Consider the following 22,289-nt stretch of genomic DNA (forward strand, 5'->3'; position numbering starts at 1 on the left):
TCATTGCATTTCAACCCTAAAATTAGCTACATGCGAAACGTTGGTGTAGTTTGCACACTTACACTATTTGCAAGGTAACAAAACTGTCACATACTCGTAACTGAATGTGCATATGTGTGCAGATCGACTTACCTCGATTCGAAAATCTCACTCCAGGCAGCTGACCGAAGTTGGCAAGCCTGGAAAATGAGAGTGCATGCGTCTATGTGTCGTGTTTATGCTTAACTGTGGTTTTAAAATGTTGAACATTTGAATGTGATCAGCATGCAAAATACCGGTTTATGTCTTTCAGATACAATTAATATACTGGTTTTTAAGTACTGGGCTAGTTTCACCTTCCTCTGGGCAGATTTTAAGCAGAGCCTGGGCAGGAGATTTTTGCTGTACTTCGCAACACTTCAAACTTGGTACAGCGGAGAAAGGACCAAGAGTCTCTCACAAAACGCCGCGTGAATTTGCAGTTCAAGCGTCGACGCTTTCGAATTTAGAAAGCATAGGCGATCCTTCCCACATTTGTTACTTGTCGTCTCCATCACTTCGCTCATCAAGGAGAAAGAAAAAAACTTGAGAAGGTAACACCAGAATATGTTATTCACATGTTTTAGCGGCACTCACAGCGACGAGCACTTAGTGCACCGTACACAAAGAGCTCGTAGCAAATAAAATGTCCGAGATTTAAACGCGTTATTTTAGGGCGAGAAGGAAGGGACTCGTCAGGACGGCGTTTATTTGCATTTTGCACTATTGCAATACAGCTCCCGCAGGTGTCTGCTAAATTAAAAGTTTGCATACAATTCTGTGAAATAGCAATCATTTAATCGTAAAGTCTCATTACGCCGACTTTCTCGAATGTCCTGCTTCCTTGATATTATTGTGCGAGGATTTCAGCTGCAGGGCTGATGCAGTTATGTATGACAGCTATACCCGCCTTGTTTTTGATGTATAACTATGGTATCAGCGGAAAAAAACATATGCGCATATCTATAGATATAAAAAGACGCCATTAGCCGTCAATTAATCTAATGTATAACAGAGTGGTAAATTTAATGTATGGTTAACATACAGATGGAGTCTGTGTAGATGGGAATACAGTAAACCGAATAAAATCAGAAAATAATTTTTAGTTTGATAGTTTTGAACACTGAGGTGCAGTGGATATTAATTAGTAGAGAATAGTCACGCCTGTTAAAACTGGATGCGTTTTTTGTAATAATACTGTAAATATTATGTTGTTGAAATATAATTATACTATTTGATGATTCCTGGATAGGTTACCATATTTTAATGAGTTGGTCCGAATTAAATTTTATGAAAATATTGAGGAGTGTCAACACAAATTAGTTGTTGAAATGCTGGAGGGACAATGAAGATAAACTGTGCATAAATCCTGCGCTTATGGTATTCACCATAATTTAATATTGTTTGCGTAGACTGTGCGTAAATGTTATCGATCAAACTCCACGTGTAGTCTGGGAACCAAATTTTTGACTACTTGTAATTGCATTACTTATGTGTTTTGTGATATATGGGTATACATATTTTGTTACTACTGCCGTTATATTTTTATGTATATATTTCAAATATAGTAGCATCATCTTTTGGTTAGATTATCTGATTTATGCATTTTAGTTTGTCATTCGTTTAAATTAATTACAACATAAAAACTTCAAAGAAAAGTAACCCAACTACGCGGGATGTTTCGTAATCAATAATTTAAACGGCCATTTGTACACACACAGCTCAGGGCGACACGTGGGCATCCATAGTTCACGAGACGGAGTTCTGTCACGTCCCCAATTATTTCTCACCTTTAAAGGCGGGACATTGCTGTATTATTACCAGTTCCCAAACCAACTAAAACCGAACAGAGGCCGTGCTTACTGGTCGAGACTGACGCACGCTTTGTCAAATCGTAAATCGAAGGCTGTCTTCAATGGTAAATCTTGCAAAATGCAAGGGGGTTTGGCTCGAAGGTAAGGTAATGGGGCATGAATGCATTGTAATCAATGTCATGTCGTATTCGCGTAAACTGTGACAAAATGGCATCTGTTTCGCTGACACGAGTAGTCCGTGACCATAAGGCAGCCAGCAAGCCCAGGTTTGTGCTGTTTTTCGCATGCTGCTTTCAGGGATTAAATTTGCCGTTTCACTGTTTTTAGGTACACGTCTGACTGAAGCGGTCGTGCGATGCTCTGAAACCGTTCAGTAAACCTGTGGGCGCTGTGCCAGCCAGCCGTGCACGACTGGTTAACCTTAAACATTAACTTTCGGACGGTTTCAAAATTAAAAGTAGAGTTTAAGCGCTGATCATGCATGCATTTCGGCATGTACTGCTTTTATCTTCCCTCTCTATGATTATTCATAGTATTTAGATGTGGATATAAATATAAAGTTGAGGGTTTACAGTTCTGTGGACTTGTGCGTGCCCATCCTGCAGCTCTGCGTTCACCCCTGTGCTAGTGCAGCGCGCACCTCAGTAGGCTTTTGTGCTGTGGTCGGAGAGCTGCCCCAGGAGCTGTAACGTGCGTGTCACTTACTGGTTGCAACGTGCAGTGTTGCAATTAATGGTACCCTTCAATCAGTTTACACCATGTTTTTTCACACCCAGGGTTAACCGTTACACTGTGCTTATTTTAAGATACAGTAGTGCGTGAGCCCACAGCTATTGAGTTAAAACCACTGCAGACTGAAGTTGTAAGGAGGAAACAGGAGACTGAACACTGATGTCTGATGCATACATTTTAAACAGTTATATGAACATCGAAATCCACAGCCTCCTTTAGCCTTTAAAATTTATGGGATTATGTGTCTACTTACGTCCCAGGTGGTTGACATGAATTGCTTCAGTGTACGTAGAAAGGCTACTCATCCAGTTTAATACACTGTCATAATAAAGTTATGTTTTGGTGATTATTGTGGCAGTACTGACTGGGTTTCTGTTGTGCAGTTCCCTCCTGTTAGAGCATTGGGATGGTAACAGCCTAGTAACAGGTCTTCGAGCTGTGTTGACTTAGAGGGTCTTTATTGCTTTGTTTTGGAGTTTTAGAGGGACATGCATACCTGTGATCTTGTCAGGAATTCAGAAACCCAGATGAAATGGGCCAGGAAAACCTTTCTGCAGCCCTGGCACTTAAGACCAAGATTGACACATCAGACTGGTGCAGATATCTAGTTTTTTAACGAGTACTGGCTGATGCCAGTATGTTAACTAGGGCTGCAGCTATCGATTATTTTAGTAATCGAGTATTCTGTCGATTATTTCATAGAGTAATCGGATAAAAAAATACTCTTGTCTTATTAAAGAGCAATAGTAACTATTCAAAAAAACAGACAGGTCTCTTAAAATGAACAACTCATGGGTTTCCTTTTTAGGAACATTTTTAATGATTGAACTCCATACAACAGACAAAAGAACTAAACCCTTTTAGTGCATTTATGTACATTTTTGTTTTGTTTTGTTTTAAAGAAAACACTTTCTTAAATGCAAAAATAAATAAAATGATGTCAAATAAAATTACTGAAAAAGAGAGGAAATAGTAATTCAGTGTCTCAGAGTTTTACTGGCCCAAGGCTGTTGGGGGAGGGGTGGGTGGGTTATTTTTATATTATATTATAGGTGGTTAGCACTGTTGTCTCACACCTCTGGGACCCGGGTTCGAGTCTCCGTCTGGGTCACATGTGTGCGGAGTTTGCATGTTCTCACCATGTCGTCGTGTGGTTTTCTCCGGGTACTCCGGTTTCCCCCCACAGTCCAAAAACATGCTGAGGCTAATTGGGGTTGCTAAATTGCCCGTTGGTATGCATGTGTGAGTGAATGGTGTGTGAGTGTGCCCTGTGATGGGCTGGCCCCCCATCCTGGATTGTTCCCTGACTCGTGCCCATTGCTTCCAGGATAGGCTCTGGACCCCCCGCAACCCATTAGGATAAGCGGTTTGGAAAATGGATGGATGGATATTATATTAATACTATTATTCATATTAATCTAAATCTGCAAAATAATATTACTAAAGCCTTGAAATAGATCTAGTTGAGTACACCCCATGCTCCCCCTTAGACTCACCCCTGCATGCTGCAGGTATCACTGCGACAAAGTGTGACGGCTGCTGTCAGCCTGCTGCAAGTCCCCAAATTTAAATATTGTGTCAAACTAAGCTAACAGTTTATCTGCATACAAACAGCTTCTATTTTAACTTGTATAGCTTTACTGTAGCTTTGCTGCTATGGAAGACAAACGGCGGTGGATGGGAGCAGCTGAAAACATCGCTTTTCTTCACCTTTCAGCTTGTTGAACAGCTGGTTTGGTTAAGGACTCTCACCAGCTCTTTACCAGTAAAGGTTTAGTAACGTTTTCAAGCACTGCTGCTGTTTTCCGTCACTCCACCCGAGTTCACCATCTCTGTAATGGAACCGTCTCTACTTAGTATACAGACAGGCTCCAGCTCCATGTTAAACTACGACAGCATCATTTTCACTACTGTTGTGTTATCAGTGTTTTTATTGAGGAAAAATAGGGGCTGCTTGGGCTGAATCTCGTTATACTTTTTTATTCACACATATGCCCATAAATATGTTTCTATCACAGGTCTATGTTTAGCCGCAGAGGTGAGTGACACACTCGCGCTTACCATGTACTGGTTCCGCTCTGTGGACTGGACGCATATACTGGGTATTTTCTGTTGAGATGTTGAATCACTGACGTTGTGCTACTGTGGTAAGCTAATTCGGTTTTACAATGGACACACTGTACAGTATTTTTGCTTTTATTTTATTTGAAATGGTCCCAAACTTCAGACATTTTTTGTCTTTTTCTCTGACTTTCCTCGCTATTTTCTTGTCTTCCTCCATTGCGCCATCAAATCAACCCTGCTACACATAATCCAGCATAAGCACACTGTGCGACAGTAATAAACACGCTGATCACTAAGCAGTACATAGTCGTGCGGATTACACGAAGCATCGAAGCAAAGAATTTACATCGAGGTTTTTTTGTAATCAAGTTATTCGATTTACTTGATGAATCGTTGCAGCCCTAATGTTAACCAACATATTGTGCAACTTTAAAATGAACTTGTTTGTTCAGTCTGCTAACATTAATTTTTGTCTTACACATTGCAGGTCTCTGCTGGATTTGTTCAGTTTCTATTCCATTCGCTCTGATTTGGTGGCAGTACCACCTGGAGCCAACCTCGCCCCAGTCTAACCTGTTTCTGACATTTGCCCAGGTCTCGGATTCCCAAGGATGTAATTCCCTGGGTGGCTCACCACTGATGCTTAAGTGTGCTTGGCCGCTCTGTTTGACAGGGTGTGGGATACCTCCACCATGACTAGTTAATCGGTCATGGTGGAGCTGGCCAACTCGCTGCAAACGGGGTGGATTCTGGAAGCCATTCAGAAGATCAGAAGACAGAAGCAGAGGCCATCAGAGGAGCAGATCTGCCACACAGTGTTGGCTTCTCGTGGACTTGACAGGTGCTCAGTGTCTGTGATGGTGCTGTGCTCAAGGTCACCAACAAAGGATACACTTCATACAAAGAGACGGAAAATCATTCAATACATCTTTTCAACCTGGGGAAATATCTGCTTCACTAACAAGATCTTTGCAGATGTCCAGCAAACTGCAGTAGCTTGACTGGAATAATATGCTGAAAAGGGCAATTGAAGCCCTTGCCGATCCACAGGCGTCCTCTCTGAGAAGCTTCAAGTAGTACCTTCAGAAAGGAGAGGACCTTTTCAACCTTGTCAGTAACCCAATGTTCCAGCGCAAGCTGTGGCTGGCCATCAAGCGGGCAGTCAACAGTGGGAGGCTGGTGAGAACAGGCCGGATGTACAGGGTGAAATGCAGTGGGGGTGGGGTGTCCCCTGGAGAGACCAGTGCCACCTCAGCACCTCTACACCTTCCACAGGTGACGTTACTCCCACATGAGAAGGACCAGGTACGCTGGCTGTTACCCAGCCTGCTGGGGTCTTGGCTGTCCTGTGTTAAAGGGTCTTTTTGCTTGCCTCTTGGGGGCATCCTAATGTCCGCAGGGATAATTTTGTGGCATCTGGTACCTTACAGACATGTTGAAATACACATGGTTTAAAATTCAGCCTAAGTTCTCAGGACTTCTGTTAGCTGAGCTCTTTCCTGATTGGCCATTAATGTTACGTTTGCTTGCATCTATTTCTGCAAATCAATTTTTTTAGCTGACTTTTCTTGTAGGTGAATTTAGGAAATGCATTTAAAATGACACCGTGCAGTGAGTCTCATCTAGGGCTATACACAGACTTGAGTCCTGTCAGCATAAGGTAGTCCTGAAAATTTGAATTCTCCAGACAATTTCCAGAGTCTTTATTTTCAAAGTCCTACTTTTTTGCTTGTCTTTCCCTCCTCTGTTTTCTGGTTTGTTTCTGGTTGTGTGGTCTAGTTGCTGGCTTTTCCCCAGTTTAAGAATCTCTCCTTTGTCAGTGTTATTGCTGTCAATCCATGACTACTGCAGCTGGTCGGCCGAATCCGAATGCCGCTCTTCCACTACCGTACAGGAACTAAGCTGTATTGTAGAGAGACTAGTTGCAGCTTTGTTTTTCTACTGTAGAAGGGTTGACTTGGTAAAGGTGTTGCTGGGTTTGGAGAGCGACAGTGATGTAAAACTGAAGAGACACTTATTTATTACTGTTTGCATGGTATGCATCAGGATTTAACCTATGTGAAGTTAGTCTCTAATGTTTCAGTTTTTAACCAGATTGGTCCAGTCATTTGTGCCATTGACATTTTTATTTGTGCTGTTTAACTTTCTGAGTTGTTTAAGGTGGCCTACCATTTTTGTCCAATTTTGACCAAACAGGTTGAAATCATGCCAGCTTGTGCCATTCAAATAGTTGTTTTTGTTGCTTTAGTTTCTTAGATATAAATGTTTCTTTACACATGACAGCAGTGAACCCCCCTCCCACCCCCCCATGTTGACCAAACTGGTTGCAATTGTTTGCGCTGATTTTGTGCCGTTGAAATTGATTGTGCTGCCTTAGTCTTTAAGATATCAATGTATCTTAACATGGTCATGTGATTCCACTGTGAAGTCAGCCTTCCATTTGTGTCTGATTTCGACCAAACTGGATTTAATAGATTGTGCTGTTTAAAAATATCTGTACTGTTATTATTTCTGAGTTATACCTTCTTGGTTTTCTCCATTACAAGACTGCGGTATAGTGCTCAACAGAAACAAAAAAAAAAAGATGGAATGTTTGATGCCTTTGCGACAGTTGTCTTCGCTTTAGGATTATGTATTCCTTCCCGCAGTTGCTATTGGTGTCCTGAAATATAAGATGGCTCTACATTTGCCATATATAGCGTTTTTTGCTGTAACAAAAACCACCACTGCTATCGGGTGTGTTTTATGTTTAATTGTACTTCATTGCAGCTGTACTACTGCTGTTTTTCAACACTGCGCAACATAGCTTACATATAACTTCGTTGTGCTTTCAGTTGAAATGATCCCAAATGGTACTTCTTTTGACTGTTTCATTTTTTTCTCAGGCTGCAATTATGGCTGTAGCCTGTAGGCATCTGTACTTTGGTTGCTCGTGTTGAGACAGTCATGAGTTTATAGACCGCATATCCAAACATAAATTTTTTCACTCTACATTCTTTGCATTTTCCACACTGTCACTCCCAGCTCGTCCGCTCCTCATGTGTGCCACGCCCCCCTAATTATCCACGTGTGCTTCCCCGATTGTACCCAACTGTGTCTTGTTGTTTTGATCAATCCTGTCTATTTCAGTCCATGTCTTGCCTTCGTTCCTTGTCGGTCATTGATCTTTGTCGATGTCAGTACCAGCGTTCCGTCCTGCCCTGCTCGTTTCCTAATAAATCCCCAGACACCACACATTAAACTTAACATTTTTACCAAAGTGAAATGTATTATGATAGTATTAATCAGTTAAAATTCTTATCAGTTGTCGGTTAAACAGTGAATTATGAACACGCCTATTTTTGTGTTTTCTGCAGAAGGTCAAAATCTTCATTTTCACAGGATGTTGCGAATAAGAAGCTAAATGAATTGGAAGCTGCAAATAAGTAGCTAACTTAAGCTGCATGTGACTTTGCCATTAGTTTGGGGGACATGGGTGACCATGCGCAAGGAATACAAAAACAATTTGCAACTGCACTGAGAAAACAGCAGTGATCTATAGCTCCTCCCACTGCCTGCTCCAATTAACAGTTGCACTTTTTATAATAGTCAGTATCTTGTCTAAAACACAGTGAATGATTAAATGTGCATGTCAGTATAACCCAGCCCCCACAACTATTCTACACGATTATATGGTGCATGCGCAATAATCACCAGGGCTTCAGATGATAGGCGTAAATATTTGACTGGGTGCTGGCTTTTTACGTATGTTACTTAACAACAATTTGGAAAGTGGATAAGCAGTTAACCTAAAATATTAATGAGTGGGCCTCACACCTCTGGGTCCCAGGTTCAAGTCTCCACCTGGGTCACATGTGTGCGGAGTTTGCATGTTCTTCCCATGTCGTCGTGGGGTTTCCTCCGGGTACTCTGGTTTCCCCCCACAGTCCAAAAACATGCTGAGGCTAATTGGAGTTGCTAAATTGCCCGCATGAATGCATGTGTGTGAGTGTGCCCTGTGATGGGCTGGCCCCCCATCCTGGGTTGTTCCCTGCCTCGTGCCCATTGCCTCCGGGATAGGCTCCGGACCCCCCGCGACCCAGTAGGATAAGTGGTTTGGAAAATGGATGGATGGATGAATTAATGAGTGGTGTATTGTGGTGCCCGAAATCTGTATAAATTTGACGTATCGTTATGTTTGATAAACATGTCGGACTTTAAACTGCAACAAGTACCACCACGCCACCGAGGTCTTTTTACTTTTTTTATCCACAATATCTCCTTTTTAAAGATGTTGTGGCTGCTGATCTGTCCCTTTCTTCACTGCCACTTCAGTGCTTATGTCTTCCATGGTTTACTAAAAAGGTAGCATGTGGCGTGTTCTGGTAACAAAATTTTAATAAACTTAAGGATATGTTAGATTTATACAGATTACTTTTGGGCTTCATATTATTAATATTTTAAGCTTTTAAAATTGTGGGCATAAGTAAACGTATAGTGCTGAGAATCCAGTGTCTGTCATCTAAAGCCATTCAATGACAGGTAGATGTTGTCAAAATAAAACTTAAATGAGATGGTCAGTTTGATTTTTCTGGAAGAAAATTAATCGTATCAATCGTTTATCAGGCGCCTGCTCTTAACATCCACCAGCAAGTTGTTGGCACAAAAAAGCCAGCCCCCAACAATGGAGTGGAAACAGACACCAACACAAAAACCCACCAGAAACACTGCCCATGGAGGTCCACCTGCCACTTGGCAAAAGTCTCAATCAAACAGCCGTTAGCAGCCTCTAGAGGGAAACCACACTCTCCCGACTGCTTATCCAGCAGTGATATAAGGAGGACGCTTACCAAAGCACCCAAGTCCTTAATAAACCCTCAATAGACCCCCAGCAGCTAATGCAGCTACAGCTCGCCAGTCCTGACGTTTCCCGGTGGCTTGATGGAACAGGACAAGATGCATTTCTTGATGTGCACACCAAAACAGGGGTTATAAAAACAGGAACCACACTTATTTAACTTAGTTATGCTGAGCCGGAGCCTGTTCCAAGGTGAAGTGCTTCATTCTGATCATTAAACAGCAGGAATCCCTGTGTAAGGGTTTGTTATTATTCTATGGCAGCCACCTGCCTGTAAGCCCTCCACCACTGTATCTGAGAGGGTGTCCCACAGCTCTCAGAGTCCACTGACAGCCACTTCCTGGCCAGTGTTTCCTGCTCCAGGTTGGGCATTAAATTGGAGCCTTGGGCTGCTACTTGTGTCAGCAGGTGGAGTAGAGAAAGTGTGGCCCTTGTTAACTCTTTGTCATGTTTTTACTTGTGTCGTGTTCACCTGAGTTTGAGGCATCTGCATTTGACTGTGCAAACCAGCTGTCTTCTTAAGGAATCTGTCTGGTTATCAGGGATGTGCTTTAATTGAGCTACATTCATGTAGGGTAGCGACGCAGGGATGCTGCAGTCCTCACCGGCAGCTTCTGCACCACGGTGCCCCACCTCAGCTCCCCCCTGCTGCACTTGGGTTCTCCTGATATATCAGTTTCCTAGGGTTCCTTTGATGTGGATCACAGCCACATGAGTCTTGTGTCTTCCTCACATGTAAATAGTGGGAATAAAAGTGTTCATATGGAGGTTTTAAAAAACCGCGATGAACAAGGGGAAAACAAGCTACACCAACATGTCAGAAAGTAAGAGTTTTCTCAAATTAATAAATGTTTCTCCCATGTTCTCTCAGTGGCTTTCTGGTCAGCTCCTCGATTCCAGGGTTATGCCCCTGGCTTTTGGCCCAAAGACAAATGCCAAGCGCTAGGGTGCCATGGTTTCATCTGGAGAATGGAGATGTAATGACAGTGATGAGGTCTGTCTAGCAGCTTGGACAGGGTCTGAAGACGCACTCTTTATTCAGTCCCTTATGTGAACAATGGCTGTCATTTGGTGAGTGGGTCTTGAGCCCATAGTCACCATTATGAATGGGGGGCCTCTGGTTTCCAGGCTCGGGTTTGGCTGTTGCTAGGAGAGCCCACAGATGGGGCAGGGGACAGCATGGTGCCAATGGGTGTGGAGTCGGAGTGCCCTGCTGCTTGGCGGATAGCCGGGCCGGCTCAGAGTGGCAGCGGAGGTATCAGGGCAGCTCCTTTGTTGCTGCTATAGTGCCGGCCGGGTGTCATGCAGCTGCTCCGGGACTTTGTGTTCCCCACCAAAAAGCCCAGTGTCATCTGAGCTAATCCACAGCACCTCTAAGACTGGATAACGGCTGTGCATCAGGAGCCCCCGATAACACTGTGTTAATAGCAGGTAGGGAGCACGCTCACTGCCAGCTCACCCTGCTCGGATTCACTCTTCACTTGCGTCGGAAAGACAGAGGCAGTTCAGTAGTATATGCTAAGCGTGATATAATTGATATGACTGTAATAATTAATAGTAGGTTAGCCAACTATCAAAGCGAATGTTGCCATTTCACTAATCACGTTATCAATGAATTACTATCGACGCATGGTAACATTACATTTTAAGCTGGTTATTAACGGGTTCATGATTATAGGTAGTTGCACTACTACCATATTTATACACCTTATTAAAATAACAGTTTACAGCTCATCTGGAGTCACATGGTTGGTTATGAATGTCACGCCACACGTGTGAGAGTTGGCAACCCTGATTTAATAGGAAGTCTAAGTAATGGAATGCCACTGTTCTGAATATTGTAATTAATTTGGGGAATCACCACAGTTAGGTCACCTACATAAAATGTCAATGTGGTATAACCACCATGCAAGGAGCTGTTTTGTTCAAATTGTGCAAAATGAAATGATATTACAGAGACAAACTCCTGATGAGGCTAACCGTTGCTCCAGATTTGTTTAGCGCCAGTTAACTAAGAAAACAAAAATAACTGTTTACGATAAGTCGTCTAGTATTCTTTGGGCTTTGCAAATTCCTGCTAGGTCTGTGACACATGTGGGACGTGAAGGGGACCTGTAGTTCAAATGATCTGAATCCTGGACCTGACAGAACTCATGGTGTTGGTCTTCCCCGTGTCTCCTGTCCACCCCCTTGGGAGAGTTTGTAAACCCACTTACGCTCCCTTTGCCCCTCCAGCTGCGGGCCGACCCCATTCCCATCTGCAGCATCTGCATGGGCACCAAGGAGTCCAACCGAGTCAGACTGCCAGAGGAGCTGCTGTCCTGTGTCGACTGTGGAAGCAGTGGTGAGTGAAGCCCTGTCTGCATATGCACAGCGGGATTTGTGGTGCCATACATGCCCAGGACCAGCAGGGGGCGTACCTAAGAGTAATCTCTGGCTTCGGGTTCATTTATCATTTCTGCCCCTCATCGATGATCCCTCTACTAAAGCTGCTTGGAACGGCAGTGCAAGATGTTTGTATCCCTGTGTGGTTTCATGTTTCATTTACATGGCTTTGCCCAAGTACATTATCACACCACGGTTTTAAACTGGCCGACAGCAGGGGTTGGTCGGACCAGAGGTTGCTGGCTCCAACCCTAGTAACGCGAGCTGGTCCACCAATGCTCCCAGCTGTATAAATGAGTCCGGACCCACTTTGGATGATGGCTTTCGGGTTCAGCTATCTGAGGTGTGCTCGCCTTCCCCAGGCCACCCATCCTGTCTGAAGTTCTCGCCAGAGCTGATCACCAACATAAAGGCCCCACACTGGCAGTGCCACGAATGCAAGATCTGCAGCTGTTGTTGCATCCAGGGCAAAAATGTTGTGAGTACACTGAGCGCGTCATGTTGTGGAGAGGGACTATACTTGGGCTGTGTCACTCAACCGTTTGCTAAGGTCTGCTTGTTGCATGCCTGCTCTGTCCATTTTACTATCACTTGGGACAGTAAAGGGGGGCAGTTTCTGTGGAAGGTGTTCATGAGTTGCTTCCGCTGCCTTTATACCAGGACAAAATGCTCTTCTGCCAGTCCTGCGATCAGGGATTTCACATGGAGTGCTGTGATCCACCACTGGCCCACATGCCCAAAGGTAACACACACCCCCACCCCACCCCCAGTCTGTTTAACTTTGCCAGGGTTACTGTGTATCATGACTCCCCACCATGCTGGCTGCTTATTAAAATGAGAGCAGCTCCTGGTCTCACACAGCCATTACAGGCCAACATGCGTAGCATAGCAGCATTTCTGATGGATCTCACCTATATTTGGCCCCTCAGGGAGGTGGATCTGTCCGGTCTGCCAGCCAAAGAGGGGGGGGAGGCGACTCCTGCACCAGCGAGCGGCACAGATCAAGCGGTGGTACGGCAGGCCGCGGGGGAGGCCACAGGCGTGGTGGGGCCTGCTGGCAGCGTAAGTCTGTTACTCATGTTTATGTTAAGCAGGTACTTCCCAGACGGGGCCTTCTGAAGTACGTGGGGTGGGGGGGGGGAGACACTGTTCTGTTCAGAATTGTCCTTCTTACAGAAACTGCACAGAAGGGAAAATTGGGCAGCTGTCATGGTGCATTATGGGTACACCTGTTACCTGGTCACTCCAGTAGCACTAGGTTTGTTTTGCTTTCAGGCCTGTAGGAGAGAGATCCCCGGTTGCCTTGACAGAACAGAAGTCCCCGGGTAGGGGTCTAAAGGTCACTGTGTCCCCCACACCCTCATCCAGCTCTGCTCGCCCTGTGGGGGACTTCAAGACCAGGCTCTCTGCTCCTACCTCCCTCACCCGAAGCAGGAAGGCTAAGGGGCTTATTGGTGACCAGTCCCAGGTCTTAACCTCCTCTCCCATCAGCCACCATTCCTGGGACAAAGTGCCTGATTCTTCAAAGCCATGTGGACATGAGGGGGCTGACCCCCCTGTCTTACAGACCCCCCCCAGTCCCGAGGAGGGTGGCTCCCCCCTCAGCTCCTCCAGCCAGTCCAGCGGTCTGTCTCTGGACAACGCCCCCTGCCGCAGCCAGCTGAAAGGCCTGTTTGACGGCCTGTCGCACATCTATGTCACACAGCGACCTGCCCGCAGGAAGCACCAGCCCAGCCATGCCCCTCCCAGGTGTGCATGGTCCAGGCTCTGCCCTCTTCCTGGCCCCCTTCGGAATGCCCTGCCCCCACCCTCCTCCGGCTGGGGACTGAGCAGGAGACAGCCCTTCAAGGTCGCTGCAGATTTCAGGAATATGGCCTGGCTTAAGAGATGCAGAACACTGGGCAGGTTACACAGAATGGGGCCTCAGAGGGGGGCCCCAGCTGACGGACCCGTCACACCCAAACAGGACTGTGGTAAGCACATCTCCCCACCCCCCTCACATCTTCCAGGCAATCTTTGTTTCCATATCACTGCTCATTGTACACAGTTAAGCTATCCGGTGTGTGGTCTCTGTGTGCAGCATCTGAATTCTCCATGGTTCTCTGTATGGTGACTCCAGTTCAGTTCTGTGTGGTCTGTGTGTGTGGCATCTGAATTATCTATGGTTCCCTGTACAGTGATCCCATTTCACATCTGTGTGGTCTCTGTGTGCCATGTCTGAAATCTCTCTGATACTTGGTACAGTGTCCCCATTTCACTTGTGCGTAATCTCTGTGTGCGGTATCAGAATTCCCTGTGATTCTCTGTATAATGACTGTATTGAAAGATCACAGAATCCCTCACTCCCTCATTTGGGTCTGCTTCCCATGTCTTCATGCACAATGTAGGCAGTGAGGTCCAGTGTGCCACCAGGCCGCAGAGTTGGAGCTTAGGGGTGACGACGGAGGATGTTGAGATGTTCAGGCACGTACAGGAGCTGTCCTCTCTGGTGAGCATGATCTTGACACGCTGGAGTGACACCTCTGCCTGTATTCCTGCTGGCTGTTGGGCAGTAACTCAGTTGTCTGCTTTTTGCCAGCTTGCTGTATATGCGGCACTGGCGGTTTCTCTGGGGTGCTTCGCATTTGATGACCAGTATCTTTATTGCCTGTCCTAATAATCGTACATGTAGAACTGATACTTAACTCTCTGTGTAGGTGCTGCAGAAAACAGGTGGTCAGAGCGGACCCCATCCTGGGCACCGTCCTCTGTACATCGAGCTAGGAAACTATGAAATCCAGACGTGGTTCTCCTCGCCCTACCCTCCTGAGTATTCCAGGTGCAAACAGAACAGCGTCTCTCAGGGGGCAATGAGTAAAGTGAGCCGTTAGGGGACTAACACGCCTCAAAAGCCTGCAAAAACAGAGACACCAGAAAACTCATATTTCATTCTTATTTAATTGGATTTTTTTCACATGCATTGCATTTAATGCAGTTCAGTGGTATGTGGGCAGGCCATTGCGGAGTGTTTTTAAAGTCTGTTGCTGTGGGTTTGTGACACACTGGCTGTGTGCGTGTTATAGGCTGCATAAACTATACATCTGCGAGTTCTGCCTGGCGTACATGAAGAGCAGGGTCGTCCTGCAGAGGCACACCGAGAAGCACGCCTGCTTCCGCCCCCCAGCTGACGAGATCTACAGGAAGGACGAGCTCTCCGTCTTTGAGGTGGGTGCTCTCAAGGCTGTCACTGCTCTCCTGCCATCACCCGGTTTAAGAGTTCCATGTGTGTGTGCCGTTTACCTCCAGGGCGCATTGCCCCCTTGTTACCATCACTCTATTACTATTTTGAAGGCACCGTTAATTTTCTGGTGACTCAGTAATACCTGGCACTCCCCTCTGCAGATCCCTCACACATGTTACTTATTGACAGGCCAGTCCCTATGTAGTCTGCCCAGGTTACACTTCCTGTCCGAGTGCAGTCACATGCCCAGGAAATGCCTGTTCTTTCCAAATTGTTACCACCCCTTCTCCGGAGGCTGACACACTTTGCTTTTTGCCCTGCAGGTCGATGGAAGCATCAGTAAGATCTTTTGCCAGAACCTCTGCCTGCTAGCCAAGTTCTTTCTGCAGCACAAGACGCTGTACTATGACGTAGAGCCCTTTCTCTTCTATGTCCTGACGCGGAATGACAGCAAGGGCTGCCACCTGGTCGGATACTTCTCCAAGGTGGGGGGACGTGCTCTGCTGTGCTGCTCTGTGCACCCTCTGACACCCCCACTCTGTCCCAACCAATAGCAGTCTCAGTACTAGCAGTTAATCTGATTACCAGAACACAAGGTGTGTGTGTGTATGTGTATGTGTATGTGATTAAATGTATGTAGCTGTTGGTTTGTATTGGTTGGTGTTTCACACAAGGGCATTCAGGCTTTCTCACTTCTCTCTTCATTCTCCCTGCTTCCTTCCTTCACTCTCTTCAATCTTTTACTGCATTCCTCCTTCACTTTTGTCTCATTCTTCCTCCTTCTCTCTCACTTTCTCATGCTCTCTTCTTCCATTTCCATTTTCTTTTTCTCTATCTTCCCTTTCCTCTCCTTCACTCTCTTCCTCCCTCCCTCCTCTCCTTCTCTCTCCCTCCATTTCTCTGTCCATTCCTTCCCTCTCTCCATTCCTCCTTCCCTTTCTGCTCTCATTCCCTCTCTTCATCCCTCCCTCCCTTTGTCCCTCTTCCTCTCTCTCCACTACTTCTCTGTTGGTCCCTCCCTCTCCTTCCCTCTCTTCCTCCCTGCCTCTCTTCTATCCCATTCTCTTTCTCGCACCCTCTCCTTTCACTTACTTTATCCCCTCTTCCCCTGCCCTCCCCTTCCATCAGGAGAAGCACTCCCAGCAGAACCACAATGTCTCCTGCATCATGGTCCTGCCTCAGTACCAGAGGCAGGGATATGGCCACTTCCTCATTGACTTCAGTAAGTGTCTTCTACAGCTGGGTACCTGTTGCTGTAAACCTGTCAGACACCAGTGTTCATTCCTATGCATTTAGAAGATATTAGCCACCTCCAGTTAAGCTGATTAATTGCTAGTTGAAGCTGATGAAGTGCTCTCCACTTGACATGTCTGCAGTTGTAAACATCTATTTAGGTTCGAAGATGATCGATAAACTGCTTGTATTTCTGTTATTCAAGCTTGTGAGGGGTTTTTCCTGGTGGTCAGGCTGATGTTGGCTCCCAGGTTTGTGCTATGTTTCCCTTACCTGCTAAAAATGGCTGTGGGTGTGGCTCTGACCGGATGGGCATGAGTCCTAGTGAAGAGATCTCAGCCCCACGCTGCCCCCTTCACCTGTCAGTGCGCTGGGCCCTTGTGCACAGTGATCCAGGCTCACTCATGTATAATTAGCCCGCCTTGTCCTTAGCTGGAGGTTAGATGTGTCCAGGCCTCCCCCGGTTTGATGTAAGCAGGAAGGAACCTCCCCAGGGGTGATGCAGCATACTGGTAAATTAAACAAGAGATTGCTGACCCTGGAAACATCCTGTCACCCCTGTGTCCTTTTCTTATCTGACTTATAGTGCACATTTCCCACTTCTTGTGCTGAATTTTAATTGCTTGACAAAGTCGTATATGCGTAGCGTTGATAAACCTTTAAGACAATGTATTCCTTTCTGACAGCAAGATCAGGGCTAAGCCCATAAGCAGTCTCTTTGTCGTCATTCATTCCAAAATGCTTGCCATTGTAGCTATTGATGCGCTGGTTCGAGTTCTAGGTTGTCTTCCTGTGTCGGAATCCGTCTTAGAGTTGTGAAAACTAGAAAGCAGATCGGTTTCGCACTTATTTTTCCTGCTAAGCTGAGAATCCATATTTTGTGAGGAGTATCTGTGTATTTTCTTACAAGATGAACTTGTAGAATATGGACTTCAGTGTGTAAGAAAATATAAGATTTCTGAGAATAGAGAGGAACTTGCTGTATGTGTTGGAAACCTCAGGACCCTTGTGCCTTTGCCAGGTTACCTGCTCTCCAGGTGTGAGGGCCAGACTGGCTCCCCTGAAAAGCCGCTCTCCAGTCTGGGCCGGCTCTCCTACCTGGCATACTGGCGTGGCACTATCCTGGAGCACCTGGAGCGGCAGCGGGGCGCGGCCCTCAGCATCAGGGGCCTGAGCCGCGACACTGGCATCTGCCCGCATGACATCGCCACTACGCTGCAGGAGCTGCACATGGTGGAGGTGCGGGCCGGCAGGTCGGTGCTTCAGCACATGGTCAGAGCTGTTAGAGGCGAGAGGAAAGTCCCCGTGTGAGTCGCTGCCGGGGGGTAAGCATGACTCAGCTGGCACCCGATGCCCACAGGTGTGTGCTGGTCTGGCGGGAGCAGCTGATCAGGGAGCAAATGGAGCGCAGGGGGAGAAAGTCACCCCAGCACACCCTGCACCCTGAGTGCCTGCACTGGCCCAAGGGGCACTGCACTGCCCTGGTAGGTCTGACACTCTGCTTCTGAAACTGAGGTGCTTCTATGGTCATGGCCATTCGGGGGGCTTATTCTGGCTGAGCAGGTAGAGTACGGGCCCCTTACCCCTCACCTACTTTGCTCACGGTTTCAGCAATAGAAATGGTCACTTACAAGCACGTCTGGCTTGGCGTGATGCACGCAGTGTCTGACCATGAGGTCTTTAGGACATTGTTAGTGCTGCTTGTGTTCAAAAGAACCTGTGTCTTTGCTGTCCTTTGGTGACTCGTTATAGTTATAGTTTAAATGCTGGAACAAAACTCTGTGCTTCTTGAGCTTTTATTTATTTGTAGGCTGTGCAGATGAAGCAAAGCACTAGCTGGGAGGAAGAAGAGCAGGATATAGTCAGGCTAATTGGAGCCAGCTGGCCGTCCCACGCATTGGCCCAGAGGAGAGGTCGGCTGTGTGGATTTCCAAGAGGAGAGCAGCACACGGGTGAGAGGGATGTCCCGGTGAGTGAGGGGAGCCCTGGGGACAAGGGGAACCACAACCATGCTCTCGCACATCTTCCTGATTGTTACCCTAAGCCTGATGGCTCACACTCCCACCTGGATAGCAGCCAGGCAGCACTGGGCCTCAGGAACATGGTAAGGACTACTCTGGTGTTTTTTTTTTTTCCTTGGATGGTCTGAAGGCTTATGTGTCTGCATTTAGGTATTTAAGGATGGTTTATCCAGGAAAGGCTCAGGTAGTGGTTGTAAAATTCTGTCAATTAGTCTATCCTGCTTGATTTCACACTCATTGTACATTGTGGACGTTGTTTGTCGAATACCCCCACTGCAGCAGTGTGGTGCAACACTGCCACCCTGTGGTCACAGTTACCTTCACAACCATTACAAAACTGGCACAGAAATGATGTGGCCATTTAAAATATGAATGTTTAGTGGGATAGAAAAATGTCAGGTGGCATTTTTTGGAAAAAGGTGATGGTCTTGTATGTTCCTTCTGAAGATGCCAGTGCCGAAGCGGAAAAGGGGGCGCAGGCAGAAACAAGTCAATAGCAGTGTTACCACGGAGACGATCTCAGAAAGAACAGCGGTGCTACACGACGAGGGGAGTCCCACCAGGACAAGAAGGACCGAGGGTGAGTTGTTGCAGAGGGCAATCCAGCAACAGTGGGGCTGCCAGAGGCTCACAAATCACAAAGGGAACAGCAGTCACCACTGAGTGCACGCTTACTGGGGGTGGGAGTGATGTGTGAAGCATGACTTGCTCTCTGTCCCGGGCTGCAGGGGAGCTGCCACAAGCTGCAAAGCGCAAAAGGGGATGGCCGAAAGGTGTCAAGCGTAGCCTGTTCAGGAGACTGAAGAGTGAGAGGAAGACCGGCTTCAAGCTCAACCTCTACACCCCTCCAGAGACCCCTGTGCCGACCGAGCAGCTCACCATTCCGGAAGAGCCTGAGGAGGGTGGTGGGGAGCCCATGGCTGGGGTAGAGCCCACAGCTGAGCCACCGTCACCTGTTAAACCAGATACCTCGATCTCACCTTTCTGCCCCTGTGAGCCCCCTCTCGTGGACAAGGGGCTCACTGACTGGACAAGAGCAGATAGTGAGGAGGACACCATACATGTTGATGATCACACTGCAGATGGTGAGGATGATGGTCACAGTGCCCCCAAAGATTCATGGATGGGGGGAGCAGCAACAGAGGCATCTGAGGGGCTGCTTTTCTGCTCTGAAGGTGTTTTAAGTGAGGTGGGTGGTGCGGAGTGTGTGCCTGGTGTGGACAGGGTGTTTCAGGTTGGCGTCAGCGCCTGTGAGTACAGGCCCCCCTTCCAGACAGAGGAGGACAGCAGTGGTGCGCTTCTGGTGCTGCTGAGAAATGCCTGCACCCCTCCGGATTGCCACGAAGCTGATCCGACACGTGCAGTGGCGTGGTCACCGATGGGGAAGGAGGAGCCCAGTGACCAGTTTCAGGACTATGGTGAGGCTTGCCGGGACCTGCAGGACCATCTGCACCTGGAGCAGCAGAGCCCCCCTGTGGCCACCCTGAGCAATTCCACCCATTCTGAGCAAAGCAGTCCCCTGTGCCATTTGGTCTATTCTGTCAGCAGTCCTGCCGTATCGCTGCTAGAGAGCAGCTATGCACAGATCAGCCCCGAACATGGCGTTACGGCAATGCCGCACCTGCGGGGCCTGGATGCCAGCCCTGTGATGGACGCGCCTTCAATGCTGTCTGAACCCTCGGGTCACGTGGTGGACAGCAGCTTCAGTGACCTGGGCAGCATCGAGAGCAATCCAGAGACCTATGGGAGCCCGGGCAGCTATGACTGCAGGGCTGGAGCCTGGCAGGCAGGCGGCTCATACAGCAGCCTGGAATCGAGCGTCTGTGCCATGGGCCAGCAGGTGGTTGAGGGCCTGATGCCCCAGGGCCATATGAACTCACCACAAAGCTGCTATGCCCTGGAGTGTCCACCCACCAGAGGCTGCCAGACAGCAGCACGTCACACAGTCCCTGGAGGCTTCCGCATGGCCCACGAAGTGGTAGGCCTAGGCCTGTATGAGCACATGAGCCGGGCAGAGTATGTGAGCGCCCCCTATGGCCAGCCCACGACCATGTTCAGTCTCAGCAAGCTGCAGCAGCTCACTAGCACTCTCATGGAGCCGGTGTCCTTCAGCTGGCCCGCCTCACAGCTATCCTATGGCAGCACCCTGTCACCTTCGGCATGCCGGCCACAGAACATCAGCCCCAGTGGCCCACCCCCTGACCTGACTCCCCCAGCCATGATTCAGTGTAATGTGGCCATGCCTCCCCCACAGAAGCTGCAGATGGTGATGATTGAGGGCCACATAGCCACATGTGGCAAATCAACTCTGCCGCCGGCCCCCCAGCAGTGGGTGCACAGCCACGGTGCGCACCACCCCCCCCAGGCGAACATCATGCCTGGTGCAGCCTACAGCGTCAACTCCCTGAACGTCAACATGAACATGCACATGGCACCCATTGACCACACCATGACTGGATACATGCCGCATTCCGTCATCAATGGCGGCCACCATGTACACCAGCCCCCACAGTATTCCATGCAGATGGGGAAGCAGCACGTTCAGGCCCCAGTGCGCGGTGACGTGATGTACGACCCGACAGATCACCGGGGATACGCGGACGGCGCTGTGTCCAGGCAGTCTGTGCGGGCTGCTTACATGAGGCGTTAGGAAGAATGGCCATCTTGGGCGAGCCTGTCATTACCTGTCATTACCTGTCATTACCTGTCATTTGTGAAGTAGTGCCAGCAAGCAGGTGATGTTATTAAAAAAAAACAATAAAAAAGCAGTGAAAAACAGTTCAAGTGATGCCTTATGAAGACAGGGTCTCTGGTGCAGCCTGAGAGCCACGTCACACCATGCCCACTGTAGGGTTTTTACTAAGGGTACTTAGTGTACCCTGCCTATGCCTTTCAGTCCCCAGAGTGCTGCCACTCTATTGGCAGAGGTAGAATGTTCAGGTCCAATAAGTACAAATTTGGACTAAGGTTTTGTTTCAGCCAACTAGTTGACGACTCTTTAATTCTTCATACTGAATTTATTGGCTGAATTTCCACAGTCTATTGGCTGTTTGTGTGTCTGTACAGGTGTCATTTTATTATTGAATGATTGTCTGGATTTGCACTTTGAAACTGTCAAAATCATAAACTTTGTTAGCATTTCTTTTTATCCAGCTTAAAGTGTGAAGGGTGTAATTCAGGATTTCTTTTGTTTGAAGTTTTCCTAAATGAGGCAGCTTTGTGTTTTTTTTAACAGCATGTCTGTCTGTATAATGAAATTTGTTTGCAAAGAAAAATATATATAACTGCACATCCAGTACAAAGGTAATGTACCACAAAAATGCCTTTAAAAGTACCTTAAATAGATTTATGTCCAACAGAAATGTCTAGAACAGGACAAGTGACCAAATGGTGTATAGAAAATCAGGTGAAATCAGCTGTTTGTAAAGCTTATATTTTTTGTACCTGTACCAAGGGGTAGGATTCTGTAGGCTGTGATGGACTTTCATTTATGACTTTCTATTCATGCTGTACAATTTAGCCAAAAATAAATTATACTGTGTCACAGGAGGTTGTTTATGGTTCCTGAGTGGAAACATGTGGGGGCAAGATGGAGGTCAGAAGTATAGAGGAACTGGGCAGTTCAGTAGCACCTGCGTGCGTGTGTGTCTGTGTGTGTAAGTCATGTATACATTACATTGTGGGGACCAAACGCCTGTTATTTTGATGTTGTGGGGACCACCTTTTCTGTCTGGAATGCGTCTTTCTCCCCAGCGGAAACAGACATAATGCACGGGTGATGTCACCTCATATACAGCATCTTAAGGTGGCAATGTCAAATTAAATGTATCTGTTATAGTTTGAATTCATTCATATACATAAACTACACCAGTTTCCTGGTCCCCATATGGGAAAACTCTAATTTATAAAAATCCATGACTACAATAAAAACAACAATGCAAAAACTCATTTATTTTATTTGGTTA

At 47.1% G+C, this 22,289-nt stretch overlaps 1 protein-coding gene across 3 annotated transcripts; it reads left to right on the plus strand.

Annotated features, from left to right (window-relative positions):
* The first annotated feature begins 46 nt into the window (after window positions 1–46).
* On the plus strand, window positions 47–21,873 carry LOC125738120 (histone acetyltransferase KAT6B-like). 3 transcript variants are annotated; one of them, XM_049006765.1, is made up of 17 exons: window positions 47–572; window positions 5,116–5,903; window positions 11,701–11,809; window positions 12,213–12,328; window positions 12,511–12,592; window positions 12,780–12,912; window positions 13,126–13,823; window positions 14,238–14,338; window positions 14,547–14,668; window positions 14,913–15,054; window positions 15,394–15,555; window positions 16,199–16,292; window positions 17,325–17,556; window positions 17,664–17,787; window positions 18,114–18,272; window positions 18,772–18,904; window positions 19,053–21,873. In XM_049006765.1, exons 2-17 carry the CDS (start codon window positions 5,751–5,753, stop codon window positions 20,972–20,974), a joined length of 4,482 nt encoding a protein of 1,493 aa, XP_048862722.1. In that variant the 5' UTR covers window positions 47–572; window positions 5,116–5,750; the 3' UTR covers window positions 20,975–21,873. The 3 variants fall into 3 exon arrangements, with proteins under 3 accessions (XP_048862722.1, XP_048862724.1, XP_048862721.1); XM_049006767.1 differs by having other exon boundaries at window positions 5,116–5,807; XM_049006764.1 differs by having other exon boundaries at window positions 48–572; window positions 5,116–5,933.
* The last annotated feature ends 416 nt before the right edge of the window (window positions 21,874–22,289 follow it).

The sequence above is a fragment of the Brienomyrus brachyistius genome, chromosome 3 (genome assembly GCF_023856365.1).
Source record: "Brienomyrus brachyistius isolate T26 chromosome 3, BBRACH_0.4, whole genome shotgun sequence".
In the NCBI taxonomy this organism is placed as follows: Eukaryota; Metazoa; Chordata; class Actinopteri; order Osteoglossiformes; family Mormyridae; genus Brienomyrus; species Brienomyrus brachyistius.

Excerpts from the sequence above, each read along its gene's own strand:
- LOC125738120 (XM_049006764.1), top strand. The coding sequence starts at position 5,751 with ATGTTCCAGCGCAAGCTGTGGCTGGCCATCAAGCGGGCAGTCAACAGT. Across the intron at positions 5,934-11,700 it reads TCCCACATGAGAAGGACCAG|CTGCGGGCCGACCCCATTCC; the intron begins GTACGCTGGCTG and ends TTGCCCCTCCAG. Across the intron at positions 12,329-12,510 it reads GCATCCAGGGCAAAAATGTT|GACAAAATGCTCTTCTGCCA; the intron begins GTGAGTACACTG and ends CCTTTATACCAG.